Source organism: Amblyomma maculatum, chromosome 1 (genome assembly GCF_055883805.1).
Source record: "Amblyomma maculatum isolate TAMU_Amacu chromosome 1, ASM5588380v1, whole genome shotgun sequence".
In the NCBI taxonomy this organism is placed as follows: Eukaryota; Metazoa; Arthropoda; class Arachnida; order Ixodida; family Ixodidae; genus Amblyomma; species Amblyomma maculatum.
In genome coordinates, this window is record NC_139344.1 from 467,708,690 (window position 1) to 467,729,083 (window position 20,394).

General features: G+C 46.4%; 1 protein-coding gene across 1 annotated transcript in view; it reads left to right on the forward strand.

Annotated features, from left to right (window-relative positions):
- The first annotated feature begins 7,450 nt into the window (after positions 1-7,450).
- LOC146209883 (uncharacterized) overlaps positions 7,451-20,394 on the forward strand; it is a 28,043-nt gene continuing 15,099 nt past the window's right edge. Inside the window, exon 1 of the mRNA XM_084604956.1 lies at positions 7,451-9,353. Within this exon, the coding sequence (XP_084461082.1) occupies positions 7,740-9,353 (1,614 nt within the window). The 5' untranslated portion in view covers positions 7,451-7,739. The remainder of the gene's footprint in view (positions 9,354-20,394) is intronic.

A 20,394-nucleotide genomic window follows, 5' to 3' on the forward strand; every position in this document is an offset into this window, starting at 1 on the left:
TTGTTTCTTTTGCAACAGTTTGTGTTAGCTAGTATGTTTTGGTGATGGTACCCACTTGAATATTATTTCCAGTGAAAAGGGAGGAACAGGCTGAACAATAATAATGTTGAACGCTACGTCCTGAATTGTAAGTTTCCAGAAAAGTGCACGCTGAATAAATGGCCCCAGACCATGTCCCGATTTCAAGATTGCAATATCTAATACGTTATTACAGTGGTTGAAACGCAACTAAATGGGTGCGCACTCAGCGAAGCACACGACTGTCTCGTTCTCGTTGTAAACTGAAGACCACGAATGACTTGGAAAAGCCTGTTGATGATGACTTGCCTCTATCACCTTATCAATAGCAAACTTGCACATAGCATCACATAATGTGTGAAACGCCGTTCATGATCCTAAATTGAGCAAGCGCCGACCACGCGGACGCCGAAACGAAAGCACAGCCACGGCCGCTGCGCGCAGCTCTCCGCCCGGACTCGTCCCGGAGCGGTGGCGATGAGAACTAAGAGAAGCCTGGGAGGCCTTTCTGGAAAGCCCAACCTCGGAGCACTAGCTACAAGCGGTTTATAGGCGCAATACGGCTCTTCTGGGCGACGCTATAGTGCTCTAGAATATTGGGCAGTGTGACGACCGGCGCCGGAAAGCGGGCCACTTTTGCGATGACAAGAACCGACTCCCGCAAGAGGGCGCGACGTGCAACAGGGGTGCCACGTTCGCCGCTCGGCGCGTAGCGGCCGCGGGATAGCGGGGGTATAGTGCTCTAGAAGATTGGGCAGTGTGTCGACCGCGCCGCGAAATACATGGGAGCGAGGGGCCGCTTTTGCGATGACGGAGGCGCCGCAGCGCAGAGGGCGCCACCAGCAACTGGTGTGTCAGCCGTCCGGGCGCCCGCGTATGCGCGCTGTGCAGTAGAGTGGATACCGCGCGCACTGTACGTTCTTGTTTGCTTGTGCGTCGTCTCGAGCTGTTCGCGACAAGATTTTACAAATATGCCGGTTAACGGTGCTCAGTACTGTTAGCAACCACCTAATTTATTTTCCATTTTGGCCGTCGGTAACACCTCGGGGAAGTAACATGACAGGCGTTGGCTCCGAAGAAAACAGCTTGGAGAGGGCCGGCGTACGACTCGCACAGCACGCTTCACTCGCCGTACAGCTTGCTTTAGCACTCCTAAAGCACCTAATTCACGTCCAGAAATGTAGTCGTTTTGAAAAGAGGGCTGTGTGGAGGCAGGATGTATGAAGAAATGAAACTTACAACACGTGCGTTCGAGCGCTGACTAAAACTGGTCACAGTAACCCCATTATCAAAACAGTAAAAAATGGTATATTCCGTTGTTTTTCACGCCAACTATGCCGACTACAGTACGTCACTGAAGCCACAAGAGAGGTCGGTATTCAGTTGGAATGAAATAAATGTGGACTACCCCGCATGGAGGTAGAGATATAGTAAAGTAAGGACATGAAAAACGAACGACACCACGCCAACTGGCCACTGAATAACGGAACACAGTGGGTCAGGAAAGGTGGAAGAACTGGGAGGTAAAGGTTTCACAGGAAAATAAAACGAAACGTGTCGCCTACCAGGGAGGGAGAAAGGGGTTGGTGGAAGGCACGCAGCGCCGTGAAAAGAGCGACCGCGAATGTGAATAAAAGTTCAGAATTTTCGTGCGGCACGGCAAACGCATGACGAAGAAAACAGGCAGCTAAAGACGAAGAAAAATGGAGATATATTAAAAACAATAAAAAGAGAGGAAACAACCGAGCATAAGAACCAAATGAAGGCCCGGGAAGAGGAAAGCAGTGCACAAACAGGCTGCAATCGAACGTGTATATAAAGATATAAGCGTCGAAATTTAAGAGACAACAATTTGTGAAACTGTACACTAATCTAAGAACACACCATTTTCTTTTCTCTCCATAGTCTGAAACATTGTTGTAACGGGTAGCTTTATAAATACCCAGAGATGTGCGCTATACTTAAAACATTTAATCTCAATGCATTATAGTTTAACAGTGAAGTAATTGTTCCAGAATATGTTTCCATTCTAGGGTGCGCAAGCCACCGATAATATGCAAGTCATTGCCTCCAGAAGGTCGCTCTAATCCTGTTTTATGTACATACAAAATAAAAATAATTAATAGCTTTGAAAAAGAAATAACGACGGAAAATAGAGGACGCAGAGGCTATAGGGTACGCTTAATTCGCTTCCGCTAGATCATCCTTCTGCGAAAGAGAGGTTGTGAGGCCGGCACGGTTTCTCACCACGAACAAATAATAGCGCCATAGGTTCGAAGCTAGGTCGCAATTTACTCAAAAATTTGGCTCGGCTGCACGGTCCTTTTCGACTGCTTTGCACTTCAGATTTTGCAAACTTCCTGTAAAATGTGAAGATTCAAAAAGTTTACCTACTTGGAGCACCAGAAAAGTTCCCACTTGAAGCAATGAAATTTAATGGGTTTTTGCGGCTTCGCTCTTGCGAAGTAAGCGAATCACGACAAGAGTTCCCAAAGGGAAAATAATTAAATTCCCTTGAAAGTATTTCACGTGTAGTATCAACCTTGTTAACAATTATAGTCTGGTTAGTACTGCAAAAGAGCATCCGCGACAAGTAGCCCGATTATATATAGTCCGGTAAGCTGTAGTTGCAAGTATATCCAGTCGATTACTCATATTTCCATACCACACACTCAAAGAATAAACACGCATTATGTCCGCATTTGATTTCGCATTATATTAATTGCTTGCGTATTAGGTGCTCGTCATCTTTTTCGCATTTTTCCACTTTCTCTCGGTGCGCGCCAAGAACTGCATCATGCCTGCCAATTCGACGCTCAATTATAAGTGCTTTTATTTTTGTTTTTTGTTTGTTTGCTCTGGTACCATTTGATGCCAGTAACTGAGCGTCCGCACTGAAGTGCCCACTATGAACGTATTACGTATGTGACGGTTTTAATTTTTCATATTTTATTTGAAGTAATGCCCTAGCTGTACTTGACATTCTGGTTTTTTTTTTTGTTTTTTTTTTGGTTCGCCCTTTGGTTAGTGGCACGCAAACAAATGTCCGCGATATACGTAATTGTTAATCACGAACAAAGAATAAATGCTTGAGTCGTGTATACCTCGTTTATTTTTTTTTTTTGCCGGTAAATACCACAGTGCTTTAAATTAATACGGTAGTGAATAAATGTGTTTTGCTCGCACACTGTATTTGTAATTTCTATAAGCGGTGATTAGGGCGCATAAAGAACACCGATTAAAGAGATATATTACAGATTACTGATGATTTAAGATAAACGTTGTTATGTATTAATAAGCGCAAGCTGCAAAATGTAAACAGGTGTTCGCAAATAAAGTTTGTAAAAAATAGGTGTTCCTAAAGAGGCCTTACGAGGCACAAGCTTTGATTCGCATGTACACTGTTTTTCTCCGCGTGTCAATAGCGCTCCTGGCAGCAGCCTTTATTCCCTTAAGAGAAGAACCAATGCAAAACACCACGCTTCATTGCAAACGTTAAGTACAAATTGCTCATCTGGACGATTTGTAACTGTCCGCAGGAAGAAATGTCGAGTTTCAGATAGCGATTCAAACATTGCGCGCTGCTCCGAAGGACTACCCAAGCGTGCACGATGTCTCCCGGTAGACGTAAAAGAATGGCAGGGATCAGTTTAAGCACCTGGAATAAGTAGCCTCTTTATTAATTATCACACTAATTGCGTAGCGTCTGAAAATCGTTCCAAAGAGAACCGCAACCCTCCTCTGTACCCCCGCTATCCCGCGGACGCTACGCGCCGAGCGGCGAACGTGGCACCCCTGTTGCACTTCGCGCCCTCTCGCGGGAGTCGGTTCTTGTCATCGCAAAAGCGGCCCGCTGTCCGCCGCCGGTCGTCACACTGCCCAATATTCTAGAGCACTATAGCGGGGGTACAGAGGAGGGTTGCGGTTCTCTTTGGAGCGATTTTCAGACGCTACGCAATTAGTGTGATAATTAATAAAGAGGCTACTTATTCCAGGTGCTTAAACTGATCCCTGCCATTCTTTTACGTCTATCGGGAGACATCGTGCGCGCTTGGGTAGTCCTTCGGAGCAGCGCGCGATGTTTGAATCGCTATCTGAAACTCTCAACATTTCTTCCTGCGGACAGTTACAAATCGTCCAGATGAGCAATTTGTACTTAATGTTTGCAATGAAGCATGGTGTTTTGCATTCGTTCTTCCCGTAGGGAAATAAAGGCTGCTTCCCAGGAGCGCTATGAACACGCGCAGAAAAACAGTGTACATGCGAATCTAAGCTTGTGCTTCGTAAGGCCTCTTTAGGAACACTTATTTTTTACAAACCTTATTTACGAACACCTGCTTACATTTTGCAGTTTGCGCTTATTAATACATAACAACGTTTATCTTAAATCGTCAGTAATCTGTAATATATCTCTTTAATCGGTGTTCTTTATGTGCCCTAATCACCGCTTATAGAAATTACAAATACAGTGTGCGAGCAAACACATTTATTCACTACCGTACTAATTTAAAGCACTGTGGTATTTACCGGCAAAAAACAAACAAAAAGAAAACAAGGTATACGTGACTCAAGCATTTATTCTTTGTTCGTGATTAACAATTACGTATATCGCGGACATTTGTTTGCGTGCCACTAACCAAAGGGTGAACCAGCTGCTTAGATGAAAAAAAAAAAAAAAAAAAAGAAAAAAAAAAAACAACCCCGCTGGGGTGGCGCAGTGGTTACGACGCTCGACTACTGTTCCCAAGGACGCGGGATCGAATCCCGGCCTCGGCGGCAGCTTTTCGGTGGAGGCGAAAAGCAAGGCGTCCGTGTGCTGTGCGATGTCAGTGCACGCTAAAGAACCCCAGGTGGTCGAAATTTCCGGAGTCCTCCACTACGGCGTCTCTCATAGCCTGAGTTGCTTTGGGACGTTAAACCCCACAAACCAACCAACCAACCAACCAAAAAAAACAAAAAGTCAAGTACAGCTGGGGCATTACTTGAAATAAAATATTAAAAATTAAACCCGTCACATACGTAACCCGTCACATACGTACCCGTCACATAGTGGGCACTTGAGTGCGGATGCTTTACTTGCATCAAACGGTAGAGAGCAAATAAACAAAAATAAAAGCACTGATAATTGCGCGTCGAATTGGCAGGTATGATGCAGTTCTTGGCGCGCCGAGAGAAAGCGGAAAAATGCGAAAAAGATGACGAGCACCTAATACGCAAGCAACTAATATAATGCCGAAATGAAATTCGGACATAATGCGTGTTTATTCTTCGAGTGTGTGGTATGGGGGAAATATGAGTAATCGACTGGATATACTTGCAACTACTGCTTACCGGACTATATATAATCGGGCTACTTGCCGCGGGTGCTCTTTGCAGTACTAACCAGATTATAATTGTTAACAAGATTGATATTACACGTGAAATACTTCCAAGGGAATTTAATTATTTTCCCTTTGGGAACTCTTGTCGTGATTCGCTTACTTCGCAAAGAGCGAAGCCGCAAAAGCACATTAAAGTTCATTGCTTCAAGTGGGAGCTTTTCTGGTGCTCCAAGTAGGTAAACTTTTTGAACCATCACATTTTACAGGAAGTTTGCAATATCTGAAGTGCAAAGCAGTCGAAAAGGACTGTGCATCCGAGCCAAATTTTTGAGTAAATTGCGACCTAGCTTCGAACCTATGGCGCTATTTTTGTTCGTGGTAAGAAACCGTGCCGGCCTCACAACCTCTCTTTCGCAGAAGGATGATCTAGCGGAAGCGAATTAAGCGTACCCTGTAGCCTCTGCGTCCTCTATTTTCCGTCGTTATTTCTTTTTCAAAGCTATTCATTTTTTTTTTTTTTGTATGTACATAAAACAGGACTAGAGCGATCTTCTGGAGGCAATGACTTGCATATTACCGGTGGCTTGCGCACTCTAGAATGGAAACATTTTCTGGAACAATTAGGTCATTGTTAAACTATAACGCATTGAGATTAAATGTTTTAAGTATAGCGTACATCTCTGGGTATTTATAAAGCTACCCGTTACAACAATGTTTCAGCTTATGGAGAGAAAAGAAAATGGTGTGTTCTTAGAACAGTGTACAGTTTCAAAAATTGTTGTCTCTTAAATTTCGACGCTTATATCTTTATACGCGTTCGATTGCAACCTGTTTGTGCACTGCTTTCCTGTTCCCGGGCCTTCATTTAATTCTTATGCTCGGTTGTTTCCTCTTTTTTTATTGTTTTTAATATATCTCCATTTTTCTTCGTCTTCCGCTGCCTGCATTCTTCGTCATGCGTTTGCCGTGCCGCACGAAAATTCTGAACCTTTGTTCACATTCGCGGTCGCTCTTTTCACGGCGCTGCGTGCCTTCCACCAACCCCTTTCTCCCTCCCTGGTAGGCGACACGTTTCTTTTTATTTTCCTGTGAAACCTTTCCCTCCCACTTCTTCCACCTTTCCTGATCCACTGTGTTCCGTTATTCAGTAGACAGTTGGCGTGGTATCGTTCGTTTTTCATGTCCTTACTTTACTATATATCCTGCCTCCATGCGGGGTACTCCACATTTAATTCATTCCAACTGAATGCCGACTTCTCTTGTGGCTTAAGTGACGTACTGTAGTCGGCATAGTTGGCGTGAAAAACAACGGAATATACCATTTTGGATTGTTTTGATATAATGGGGTTACTGTGACCAGTTTTAGTCAGCGCTCGAACGCACGTGTTGCAAGTTTCACTTCTCCATACATCCTGCCTCCACACAGCCCTCTTTTCAAAATGACTACATTTTTGGGCGTGAATTAGGTGCTTTAGGAATGCTAAAGCAAGCTGTACGGCCAGTGAAGCGTTCTGTGCGAGTCGTACGCCGGCCCTCTCCAAGCTGTTTTCTTCGGAGCCAACTCCTGTCATGTTACTTCCCCGAGGTGTTGCCGACGGCCAAAATGGAAGATAAATTAGGTGATTGCTAACAGTACTGAGCACCGTTAACCGGCATATTTGTAAAATCTTGTCGCGAACAGCTCGAGACGACGCACAAGCAAACAAGAACGTACAGTCCGCGCGGTATCCGCCCCGCCGCACAGCGCGCATACGCGGGCGTCCGGACGGCTGACACACCAGTTGCTGGTGGCGCCCTCTGCGCTGCGGCGCCTCCGTCATCGCAAAAGCGGCCCCTCGCTCCCATGCATTTCGCGGCCGCGGTCGACACACTGTCCAATCTTCTAGAGCACTATAGCGACGCGACGGGCCGCACCCAAGTGCGCCTCCATTGAGCGGCCGTGGCACGGCACACTAGCAAGTATATTCTAGGCACTATAATGGCAGTGCAGGTGGCGCGAGCTGCACTTGTCAAATCGAGCACCAGAGTGCAGCACCTGCGCACTAGTGCCGAAAGCCGAAAGTGCAGCCAAATCGAGGAAACCGATCCAGCTGGTGCAGCCAAATCGAAAAGAACCGAAACAAAGTCGGTTTCGTTTTCAGAAAAGGACACAAGTTGAGTCAATCCTGGTCAATCCAAAGCCCTTTAAAGGTCACGTGGTTTTGTTTTTTTCTTCGCCATATGATCGCCCACGATCCGTTGTAACGCGTATGTAGAGGCACGGAAACCTCAGAATTTGTGCAGCCCGACTTGTGCCAGTGGCGTGATCCTGTGCGCACTTCTCTCAAGGAGCCATGAGCTACACGACTTCGCTGGCGTGAAAACTTGGCCACCACAGGAGGCGAGCCCAGTGCCAGGAAGATGGAGGACGGCGAGCCCAGCTGCGACTTCCTCCAGCTGCCAGACGAGATTTGGACGCGGATCCTAAAGTACGTGGAGCCGGAAGACCTCTTAGCTCTCACAGATGCATCGACGCGTTTCGCGAGAATCACCAGCGATCGGTCAGTCGTCGGCACTGTGCGCTTCTCTGCGGAAATCCTTTCGGAGGACACGCTGTGCCGCTTCCTGCGCGCACCGCGTGCCGCGGCCATTTCTGAAGTGGACTTCACCAACTGTGTCCTGCCACCTTCTGGCACAGTCGAGCAGGGCCTGGGACGATGCGCCAACCTCACCGCACTTCGGTGCGTTAACTGCCGCTTGAGTAGCCGCGCGCTGTTCTCCCTTGTCCTGACGCGATTGCCGAAGCTCCAGCTCCTGCACTGGTCCCTGCTGGGCTGCCGCGACGGCCGCGATGAGATGGGACCCGCGCTGATGGTGCTTGACGGCAACAACAATCGACGCACGTCCGGCATTCGTTCCATGTACGTCGAACTGGTTGAGAGCAGCGTGCACGTGCACACCCTCTGCCGACTGTTGCCGCGTTGTCCACGCTTGCGAGACCTGCATGTACACGTTCTGGGCGCCAGTAGCTGCGAAGGCTGCTCGCCCTGCGCCCCCACGGCGTACGGGGACCGGCCGTTGGCCGAACTTGAGCGCTTCACCTACACAACAGACGCGGCCCGAGGCCGCTGCCCGTACGCCTCGCGCTCGGCCTTCATCGAGTCGCGCGAGCTGTGGCACCTGCTGCTCGGTGGCGACGAGCTGCTCGTGCAGGCGTTTCGGGGCTATGCGACGCTTTGCAACAACGTCGCCCTGCGCCTGCGCCCGCGCAAGTCACGAAGTTGCGTACACCTCTCCGAGCTGCTGCCGGCGGCTGGTGAACAGTCGCCGGCCGACGACATGGCCCAGATGTGCGTCACCGTCGACGAACCGGAGCAGTTGTCTGCGGCCGCGGCCCGCAGCGAGCGCTGGTCGTCTCTGGATGCGCTGACGCTGCTGTCGCCGCTTCCGCTGAACCGGCCGACGTTCCCACCGGGCGTGGGAGCCAGGTTCGAGGCACCGCTCAAGGCGTTGTTTGCTGCCTGCTCGGCGCTGACCGAGCTCAACCTGAGCCGCTTCCACTTCACCCCGGACCTGTCGTGCTGCGCGCTGGTGGCGAACCTGCACAATCTACGGGCGCTGTCGCTACCTGCGTGCGCGCTTGCTGAGCCGAACTCTCTCGAGGACCTGGCGCGGGGTCCACTGACGCTGCACGAGCTGGACATCCGCGGCAGCGCGACGACCGCACACAGCGTGTGCGCCGTGTGCAGTGACCCGCGCACATGTGACGCCGGCTCGCTGGTGCCGCTCTCGCGGCTGGGGCCCCTGCGACGGCTGACGCTGTGCGGCCTGAGCAACGTGCACAACGTGATGTTTTTGCAGGGCTGCCGAGTAAGGGAGCTGCGGCTGGCCCACCTGGGACGCAGGGGCCTGTGTTGCTACGCCCAAGGTCTGGGCGTTGTGCTGGCTGCCCAGGCGGGGGGCCTCCGCGTCCTCAAGCTGGAGCACGCCGCGCTCACGCTCAGCTCGCATATGCTACATGACCAACTGACCAAGGTAAAATGTGCAGGTGGGGGGCTGCATACTTTGAAGTACATGAGGAGCGCACTGGCCTCATATTGAGCACTATGTTTGAAACCATACCAAAAAAAGAATTGTGGGGACACTTAGGCTCCACCTTTAATAACATTACATGATGGCATATGCTATCATCTGCAATTAAAGCCCCCTCTTTTACCAAGCTGTATCAACATGCCAACATTGCCTAGGAGTAGCATGCCTGACTCACCATCCAAGAGCACTGGAAGGTTGAATCCTATTCCACCTTCTGACCTCAGATGACCCCAGTTGGTAGCTCCTCCCAACTTTATACTATCATAGGGTCTCGTTAAGCCACACACTAATCATCTAAGGATCAGTGCTTGGTCGTGTCATCTGTCAGCTAACACCTACCAGCGCTATGCCCATAACTTTTCACTCAGTGCCGGCGCCAACACTGACATCGATGTTGGATCTTCTGCGTAACATGCCCTAAAACACTGCCACGTTAAAACCTGTTCAAGTTCGGGACCTGCTTATCACCTCTTGCTCTGCCATCCACTATAGTAGCTGTGCTTTGTGCCTGCGGCATAGCATATAGCTGATTGATAGGTAGAGGCAGTTCCAGAACACAGCAGCAGTTCTCTCTCAAGGCTGACCTTCCATCCAATGCCCATTCTCATATTATCACTGTGAGCTGATCTGCACCTCTTAGCCACTAATCAAGCTTCAGTACTAGATGCAAGACGGTGACTGTACCATCTCTATAATAGGTCAGCACCATTGGTAATTAGCATTGTTTTCTTGATTTGCCTTCACTGTGGTAGCTCAATGGCTAGCGCTGAGGATGTACTGCTAGTGTGCTGAGGGCACGCACTCGCAGTGCGTCACCGCGGTGATGCTTTCCCACAGCCATCGCAAGGCAACACTGTAAGTCGATAAAGTGCTTACGCCGTGTTTGTGGCCAGAATTCGGCTAGTCCAGCCTTGGTAACCATGCACACGCTGCTCTTTCTGAAGCCGAGAGCACTTTAGTCTGAATAATTTTTGGCAGAAGACAGACGCACCAGACTGCAGCACTTTCCTTAGAAATATCCTCAACATATATATAGTGTGTCACAAGACCAATGAAAAGTTTAACACACTCCGCCAGATGCAAACTCCCAATTTTTTATATTTTGTTCATTGTGTTAAACAACTAAAGAAGTGAAGCATAAAAACCAATTGGATGGCCAACGTCCAGCAATGACCTCAACTTAAAGCGACACCTAATAATGACACAATGGTCGCAAGTTACTTAATTGAGCGGTCTTATCCAATCAGGATTCGTTACTGTTACATAGGAGCATTCAGTCTCGATTTTTCTTGATCCGGATCCAGTCGACTGCAACTGACGCATCTCACTGGCAATCATAGGCTGTCATATGCTCTAACATAATGTATGTGCTTGACCAGGTTCATCTGGGTGCTTAAGACATGCATTGTTCAGTGATCATCCAGACTTATTTGTGATGCAAAAAGTTCATTTGAAATGAGTCGATGGCATTTAGGAAGTGGCCATGTGATAGAAAATAGCAGCCCTGTCCAGCATGAAAGGTATTACACCAGCTTCATATTTTACTCTCTTTGTTATCAATATGGGCTCCATACTTTCAGATAGTTGATGCAGGCATTCTGCAGTTTAATCATGCCTGCGACAGTGCTGACATAGCAATAAGTTGATACCTATAATATCGCGAGTGTGCAGAAAAAAAAACTGCTGGGGCACTTTTGATATTTCTTTGCTTGGCATCTGTCTTTCATGTTTGCTTGTGGTAAACAGGGTTATGTTGTTATGTTCGGTATCCAAGAACTGAGAGGCATAGACATAGCTTCAGAGGAGCGTTTTAAAAAACGCTCCTCTGAAAGCTTTTAAAAGAAAGTTACATACTGAGTGTGGTGGGACCGTGCAAGCAGTTTTTTAAAGGCGGTCAGATGTGCGATAGCTGGACAGTGCACATGGGCATGCAGTGTGGTTCATCCTAACTCGAACCTTGAATGAAACAAGGCCGGACTGCTGGATGATTTTGCTAGGAACCCATTTCTCAGGACCGCTGTAGTTCCTGACGAGGACGTCATCGTTGATGCTGAAAGGTTGCTCATGCACTTTGCATTGCACCATATCGGCGAGCTGTTACTGAGCCACTCTTCTCCCGAGAGAAGGCTTCACTGCGTTAAATGGAGTCATCTTCCTAAGAAAAAGTTTGCTGCCCTTTCTCTCGTAGCCGCATGCGGCATGTTGCGGTACATCAGCAAGAATGTCTGCAAGGTAGTGTGCAAGGTGTTTCGGGTCTTCCTTTGCACAGCGCATACTTCATTGACTGCACAAATCTCTCTGAAAGGCCATTAGTGCTTGAATGCTATGCAGCACTCATGATATGATGACCATCAAAGCCTTTTAAAGAGCTCTTGAATTCTTCTGAAACAAACTGTAGTCCGTTGTCAGTCACAATGGTCTTGGGTACGCCATAACGAGAGAACAGGTCTTGGAGACACTGGATTGTGTGATATGCTGCTGTCTTCTGCATAACATAGACTTTAGGCCATTTTCAGCGTGCATCTACAGCAACAAGGAACATGCTATTTTACATGGGTTCATCAATGTCCAAGTGGACTCATTGCCACGAAAAAGTGGGCCGGGACCAGGGATGCAGTGGAGCAGATGCTGGTTCGTTGCATTGCTGCTGACACTTGACATTTCTTAACATGTTGTTCCAAGTCTGCATTGATTCCCGGCCACCAGGCATAACTCCTTGCGAGCTCTTTGCTTCTTACAATATCGAGGTCACCCTGATGCTTCAAGCAAGTTATCCCAATGTTTTGGGCGCTCGACTACCCTCATGCTTTACATCAAACGCCCTTGGTGGACTATTAGCTTCAAACGCTTTTCGAAGGAAGTTTTCGTGTCCTTTTCAGTGACGTTTGACGGCCAGCCAACATTTGTGAATTCCAGTACCTTGCTTAGTAATGGGTAATGTCTTGTTTCCCAAGCGATGTCTTGGCGTGTGGCAGGCAAGATTTCAAAACGAAGCGAATAGAACGTCTCACTTTCTTCTGCCATTTCTTTTTCAATACCGTCGATCGGCAACCGTGATAGTGTAATAGAGAATCTACTTTTCGCATTATCGCTTGATTTCTTGAACTGAGGGGCATAGTTGTAAGCTGGCAATGTCACTGCCCACTGTTGCATGCGTGCAGCTGCCATTGCGGGAATGCCTGTTTTCGGGCCGAAAATTGCTTGGAGTGGTTTATGGTCAGTCAGGAGTATGAAGAATCTTCCGTAGACGTAGAAATGGAACTTTTTTACGTCGAATATGAGAGCAAGGGCTTCTTTCTCAATCTGACTGCAGTTTTTTTCGGCACTTAATAGTGTGTGGGATGTGTGCGCAACTGGTTGAATTGGTCAATTCGGCATTCTCTGCAAAAGAACTGCACCTATGCCGTACTACGATGTGTCACAGGCGAGTTGAAGTGGCCGCTTTGGATCATAATGGGCGAGAACTGAGAGGGAAGCCATAGCTGCTTTTTATTTCTTTGAAAGCAAGCTCACAGGACTCGTCCCATCTCCATTCTGTTACTTGCTTTAGCAGCCTGTAAAATGGTTGGGCCAGAGCCACGAGGCGCGGAACAAACTTGCTCCAATAGTTAACCATCCCAAGAAGTGACTGCAATTGATGTTTGTTCCTTGGAGCAGGCACATTTAGCAGTGCCGGTGCCTTCTGAGGGGATGTACAAACACCAGCGGCATTGATGACATAGCCCAAATAATGGAGTTGTCTTTGAAAAACCCAACACTAATCGCTCCGGGTGCAAACGCCACATTCTGGCAGTCATGACAAGACTGCTTCCAAATTATGCAAGTGCTCTTGCTTGGTCTCACCTGTGGCCAAAATATTGTCAAGATAACAAATGACGCCTTCCAAACCTTTCAGCATATTGTCCTTGGTTCTTTGAAATATGCTTAAGGCAGATGAAATGCTGAAAGCCAGACGATTCACAATGTACAATCCCTAGTGCGTGTTTAACGTCAGTAGTTTCTGAGAGTTGACCGCCATACCCACGTGCTGGTAGACCCTGCTGCGGTCGATTTTAAAAATTCCTCTCCTCTTGCCAGCAATGATAAAAGGCCATCTATTCGAGGTAACAGGTAGCGATCTACATCCAGGCAGGGATCGACGGTAGTCTCATCACAGCGCAGCCGGAGACTTCCTTCCTTCACTACCAGTACCAATGGCATCGCATAGTCGCTTGTAGCAACAGGTGTTATGATGCCAAGCTTCTCCATTTCCACAACTTCAGCTTCTACTGCTCCTTGTAGAGCAGATGGAATGCGTCTTACCTTTACAAACTTCGCTGTGACCCTTCGTGAAAGACAAGCGCTACCCGCTCTTCTGTGATGGTTCCTAGTTCATCCCTCTTAATTTTGGAGTTTGTTTAGCTGGGCTTCGAGCTTTTGCTGCCAGTGCTTTGACATTTCTTGTGAAGGACTGAGGTGCTTCCAGTTCCAGAAACACCATGTGCTTTCAGTGCAGCCGAATAGCTTGCAACCATTCTTTATCGAGAAATGCTGGTCCTGGAGTGTCCTGGACGATATACAGAGGAAACTCCGTGGTCTGGTTGCTGTGGTTCGCGACGACTTCTGCCACACCCTTCGATTTTACGGTGGCCTGTGTATACTTGCACAGTTTTTAATGAAGCTGGCTCAAGTTGCTTACCTGGGAACAGCTTCTAGAATATGACGGGTACGGCTGCGCTGGTTTTAAGCTCGGACGTCAGCAGGACGCCATCAGCGTTCATTGGTACAATGAATGGAGCTACATTGTCTGAAGTAGGACTGACAACTCATTTCAGACGAATGCCAGCACCTTCACCCATTTTTGCGAGGCTTCGCCTCCTTAGCTTTCTTTTCTTTACAGCAGGAGTGTTTAATATTCCCTTTTTGGTTACAATTGTAACTTGCATTACCGCTACGAAGGCACGTTTCGCAAGAGTGATTAGGTGACCCGCATCGAAAATGGTTTCGCAGCACCACAAATTGCTTTTTGCTTTGAGCTTTGTTTATTTCCAACGCTGTGGGCATGCTGTTATTAGTCAGCACTGCACTTTTTGTTGCATTTTCTATGGCTAGAGCTCTGTCTACAGCCCTCTGGAAGGTTAGCTGTTTCCTTCTGTGAACAAAACATGCTGGATATCTTAGCGGAGCAGGCCACAAACGAAACAGTGACAGAGAGCTTCATACAAAAAACTTCCAAATTCGCAACTCTGTGGTAGGCGTTGAAGTTGTGCGTCAAATTCAGCAATTGACTCTCCACTTCCCTTTGACCGCTTGTAAAACTTAGCACTCTCTGCGATGACGGACAGCTGCGATGCTAGGTGGTTGTCCAGGAGTTTGAGAAGTTCCTCAAACAGTCATGAGGTCAATGCATCCGGGGCCATCGGCAATTTGAGCAGCGCATAGATCTTGGCACCTGTGAGTCTTAAAAATGCAGGAACCATCTTTTCTGTGAGAACATCATTGATCAAAAGGTAAGCCTTTCCTCATACGAGTGTCAATCGCTCATGCTCTCGTCGAAAGCTTTAATGTGACCGGTATGGCTCATGGCTCACTTAAAGTTTCCATCGCCGCTATGTTGATTTCAAGAATTCCACTGCATAGCAATCTTAAAACCAGGAAAATATTCACACTGAGGCCAGTTTCCTTACGCTGTGAATTCTGTATGGTGGTAATCCCATCTTTGTCGTCAATTATGTCATGGCCGGCGTAGATGGAGCATCAGAGTAACGTTTATTTCTGCTACTTGGCAGGCTAAAAGCAGGTTACATACCGAGTGTAGTGGGGCCGTGCAAGCGGTCTTTTAAAGCCAGCATAGGCTTTATTAGATAAGTGATAGCCGTACAGTATACACGGGAATGCAGTGCAATAAGAAAGCGCTTACGTGGTTTTGCGCACACACAACAAACACAAGCAGAGTGAATCTAATTCGCTATTCATGTGTTTTATCTTAAAATCTCAACTCGCTTCATACATAAATGGTTTTTATGCAGATATCTGTGACCTTGAAATTTTGTTAGGAAAGAAAAGGCGATGCCAAAAGAAATCATAGAGCTACATATAACACAGAATGTGCAAAATTCTGATTCATAAATAAATTATCTGCAAGAAATACATAAGTAATATAACAAACATGCAAGCATTTTTAAGGTGGGGTGAGCCCTTGAAAATAAGTTTCAAAATTAAGCTGTACTGCAGTAGTAATAAAAGCTATGGCTATAAAATTTGCAAGTAATGACAAAGGTAAATGCAGCTTGCATTAAAACCAAAAATTAGTTTTAAATTTTAAGTAGCATTTTTGTTTTTATATTTTACTGTGTATGTATCTTTTCCTTAAGATCTACTACCCGCAGTGTGTTGCAAGTTTGTACAAAGAAAGCAACAAACACTTCACAGAAGTGGAACTAAAATTATGGGCGCACAGCAAGAACTAGATTTGTTAGGGTTTTTTTTTATTTTTTCTCGATGCATGAAAAATGCTACTTATGACTGGCCTTTTTATACTAAAACAAAGAAAAATGCACCTAGGCTATTGATTCTACTTCTAGTTATGTAACTGCCACTAATTAACACATCAGAGAATTTTTGTTTGCTTATGTCTCATAGTTCCCGAGAAAAAGGTACACAAGCCTGCAAAAATTTTGTTTTGAGAAAAACGCTAATAAAGTCATTGGAAACATTCTTATTCTTCAAGAATTACCGGGGCTGTAGTCTTTTGAAGTGGTAGCATCGCTATACCCTTTCTCTTTGTTTCTTCGGTCCTTTCTTTCCTGTTTTGCTTCAGATCATAGGTTGAAATCACTTTTTTGGACCCGCCATCTGTCTCTAGATCTGTCTTGAGAAGATTCATTGAGCAATGCATTCAAGGATCTTTTAGACAAAGAAGCACATGGTTCGACCTTTATAGGGCTTCCGAAATTGTCTGGATAACTGGCTGAGAACTGGTTGCCATGAAATTTCCGTTCTCGTGTTAATCGTCGACTTCTTCCCATCGTGAGTACATCTACAGCACAGGTGGACAACGTCAAAGCTTAGCACACAGCCATAAACAAACGTTTACTTGTAAAAAGGAGCAACAGAAGGAGCCCTAGTGGCTTAAAAATGTGAGTAAAATGTACTACTCACAAGAGTAAGTTGCAAACCGAAACCACATTTGCTTGCTGCAAGTATCGGAAACGAAGAGACTTTGTTAAGATACGCCCACTTTTCTCATCAACGTGTCCAAAAAAAATTTTACGAACACCCAAATGGGATATATTTTCTGAAAGCTAAAGAAATTCTTTATCAGATTAATGCAAAGTCTCAAAATTGAATTTTTTGACCAAACAAGTCTCACTCCTCCTTAAAGTCAATGCTTATACTTTCTTACAAAGTAAGTCTGTTGCTGAAGTAGTTGTTTAATAGCTCTAAACAAACTATTTGGTGTTGGGTGCTAAAGATTAGACTGTTCCACAATCAAACAAGGGGAAAATTGCATTGAACACAACACAAGCAAATGCAAGCCCTACAGTGAGAAGAAATACCATAAAACCATTCAGGCAACTATCTGAAACCCAAATCCTAAATCACTTCACAAAGTGCTCACATTCACCAAATCCTAAATCACTTCATATTCACGAAGTGCCCACATTCACCAAAATTAGAGGCCTAACCTGATTCTGACATATTTTTGAGTCCGCTTGTAGCCTCTCTCATCCCACCAATCGTGCAGGGTCCGACGTCGTGCCAAACACAGAATTACATCTTCTTCGGATCTGAAAGGTAGCCACTCCAACACAGTGGCATGAAGCAGGTTTTCTCCAATTGCCAGATGCTTTACCTTTAGCATCATCATAATTTTGGATAGTTTTCTGTGGCTGCGCAGTGGAAGCTACAAATGCGAGACACCGGCTTCCACAAGCCCCTTGTACTCTCGCAGCTTCCGCTGCATAGCCACTGAAAGTTGTCGTTAATGTTATTTGCACAATTTCCACTTCTGTGGGCCCAAATAAAAGCGCAAACAAAACCAAAGGACAGCGTAAGCGTGAGCAAAACAATTCTGATGACACAAGACATCGTCAGTGCAACAGCGGCCTTGTTGCCAAGGCAACAGGGCCACTGATGGCGCTTTTAGACGAGCAGCGCCCCTGGCTGCCAGCATTGGAAAACATTGCTGGTGCGGCCACTTCCTCCCATTGGGAGACCCTTCTTTGCCTCACACTAGCCAGTACATTTTAGGTACTATGCAGTTACTGTGCTAGGAACAGTATTGCCAACTCAAAAATAGAAAACCTGCAACTGGAAGCCCCAAAACTCATTAAAACTGCTAAATTTAATATTTGCATCAAGAAGCCAATTTTTATGCATTTTATTTTGTTATTTGGTGCGTAAACAATGTGACCAATATTGTAAATATAATAGAAAGCACTTTTCTTCTGTTTTGACTGGAAACTTAAGACCTCAAATATTTAATCCTGAGGAATATTCTGCCTGCCTTCTGTAGGTTTCAATTTAGGCTGCAAAGGCACTTTTTTCTTCCCTGACTACAAACTGCTGTCAGCAGTGGCTGCCACTTTCAAAAAGTTGTCTGCTTCTTCTTAGTTTTCTGAGCACTCTGCGGGCAGCTGTCTGCTTGTTGTACCTCTGGTTCTAAGTATAGTGAACTAGATTAGGGTTAGTGAGTTGAGGGAAGGCCCACGCCAGCGGAGCTCATGAAGCAGGGAGCGCCAAAATCTCGAGCGCAGCAGCGTTGCTGCACCTCAGTTGTTCACTAAAGGGTGGATTATCGGAGAGAATTACGACCCATCGCTTTTTTGTTGTAGCCGCATGGCTACGGTGGCAGAACAGAGCATATACGCCAAGCACACACATGGTTCTCATGCTGCTGCCCTCGTAGACTTTTGAACGCCGCACACTAAGACAGCGGCCAGATGGTGCCGGGAAAAAAGAACAAGTCAGAATTGTCCGGAACGCATAGGCTTGAAGGGTCTTGAAGCGGCACAGAGCTGTCTGGATGGAACTAGGGGGTGGAAAGAGTTGCGACCCAGGAGGACAAAAAAAGAATACAATCGCTAAGAGTGTCATGCTGATTGTGAAGTTTTGCACCTGGCCCATCGATTCACCTACGACCTCATCCTGCAAGATCACCCCGGCATATTTCATCGGTGACTTCTCGTGCCATGTGTTTCGATTCCATATTTCTGTTGCGATCTGCAACCCACAAATAACAAAATAAACACACCTTGGCAGAGGAACTATTACTTTATTACTGGTTATTACCGGGCACTGCAGCTGCATTGATGGATCCGAGATCGGGATGCTCGTGTTCATCATCATCATCAGCCTGATTATACCCACTGCAGGGCGAAGGCCTCTCCCATATTTCTCCACTTAACCCGGTTCTGTGCTAGCTGCATCCACTTGACCCCTGCGAACTTCTTAATCTCATCCACCCACCTAACTTTCTGCCACCCCCTGCTACGCTTTCCTTCCCTTGGAATCCAGTTTGTTACGCTCAGCGACCATCGGTTATCCTCTTTGCACTACCACGGCCGGTCTCGAGGGAGAGAGCGCTTCTTTTCTCTTATGGCCTCTCCAATAGGGTCTGTTTCCACCGCCCGCCGCGCCTCGGTGGGGTCGCCACCGCCCCACTGCTGCTCCTCCGCTACAGCCGTCCATGCGCAAGGGAAACGCGCGCTCACTTTTAGCTTCGCCCGCGTCAGTTGCAACCGGCAGGTCCTGACATTTCGCCCCTTATGGTTTATACAAAGTCCGTAATTAACATCGAACATTTATCGTGTACGAGGAATAAAATACAGTCAATAATCCACTCACGTGCGCACTCCTTCGTCAGTGCGGCCGTGCACGGTCGAATGAAGCTTCGGGTACACTTCAACATTTTTTACCCCTAAGTTTTGTACAAAAATAAATTTACCAGGCTATGCAATCTGCCTTTGAATGCTTTAAGCAGGTGTAGCGCGACCTGACGTGAGTGCATGGTGAACTGCTGGGTGGAGATTCTGTCAACCGCTACCGTTTCCGTTTAGATCAAAAGAGGCACCGGCGAAAATTCATGGCGCGGCTCAGATTCAGAGTAAAGAACAAAAATTTGCTCATATAGTTAAAATTTCACTTAGTTGGCAGAGTGGGCTGTTCTAGCTTCGTTCGAAACATATCAGTCGGTTAAAAGCCCGAAGATGTATATGTAGTCCCGCGACTACTTTTATTCAAGGTAATGGGCATAAACAGTTAAGCAGAATTGAAAAGAGCGGCAAACAATAAAATTGCACTTCATATTCATCAATTGATCAAAATGGTACCTGCGTCTAGAAAATTCAGTCTCAAAATCTTCCTGCGCGGCTTGTGCACACAAGGAGTTAATTGGCCTCTCGTTCTTCTCCGTCACTTTCTTGGTATAATTAATTGAGAAGAAGAATTCTAAGAAAATTTTCAAATATCAAAGAAGCGGACCTAATAACATGGCTGTTGTCAATTTCTTTCGGGCAACTCAGTGTTGAATTCTCAAGTGCTGATTGAATCAGTATCTTAAGTACTTCGAGAACCTTTGTGTGCAGTAGGTGTACGGCAGCTTTTTCAAAAAAAAAAAAAAAAAGCTTGTCCGACAGGACAACAAGCTCTGGTTTCGGATAATGCAGTCCACTAGAATATTGTTCTCGTAGAAGAGTGTACTTTCATGAGGCTGCTTCTTTCGCTAGTTTCAAGAAGAATAGCGCTAGCGTCACACCCGAAGTGGATTAACTTAATATATTAACCGATGTAAGCTAAACAGTGGGAAATGAGATGGCAGGAGATGCCATCACTTCCTTCAATTCCTCGGTTACTGATTGCGGCACAGCAGAAATGACGTTTTTTCTTTTTTTTTTTTTTTTTTTTTTTGCATCGACGCAAGGTGCCTTGATTTTGCTCTCAGATATGAAACGTCCGTCTTGACAAGGTAGTCATGTGCCGCTAGCTGTTACGGCCCTCACAT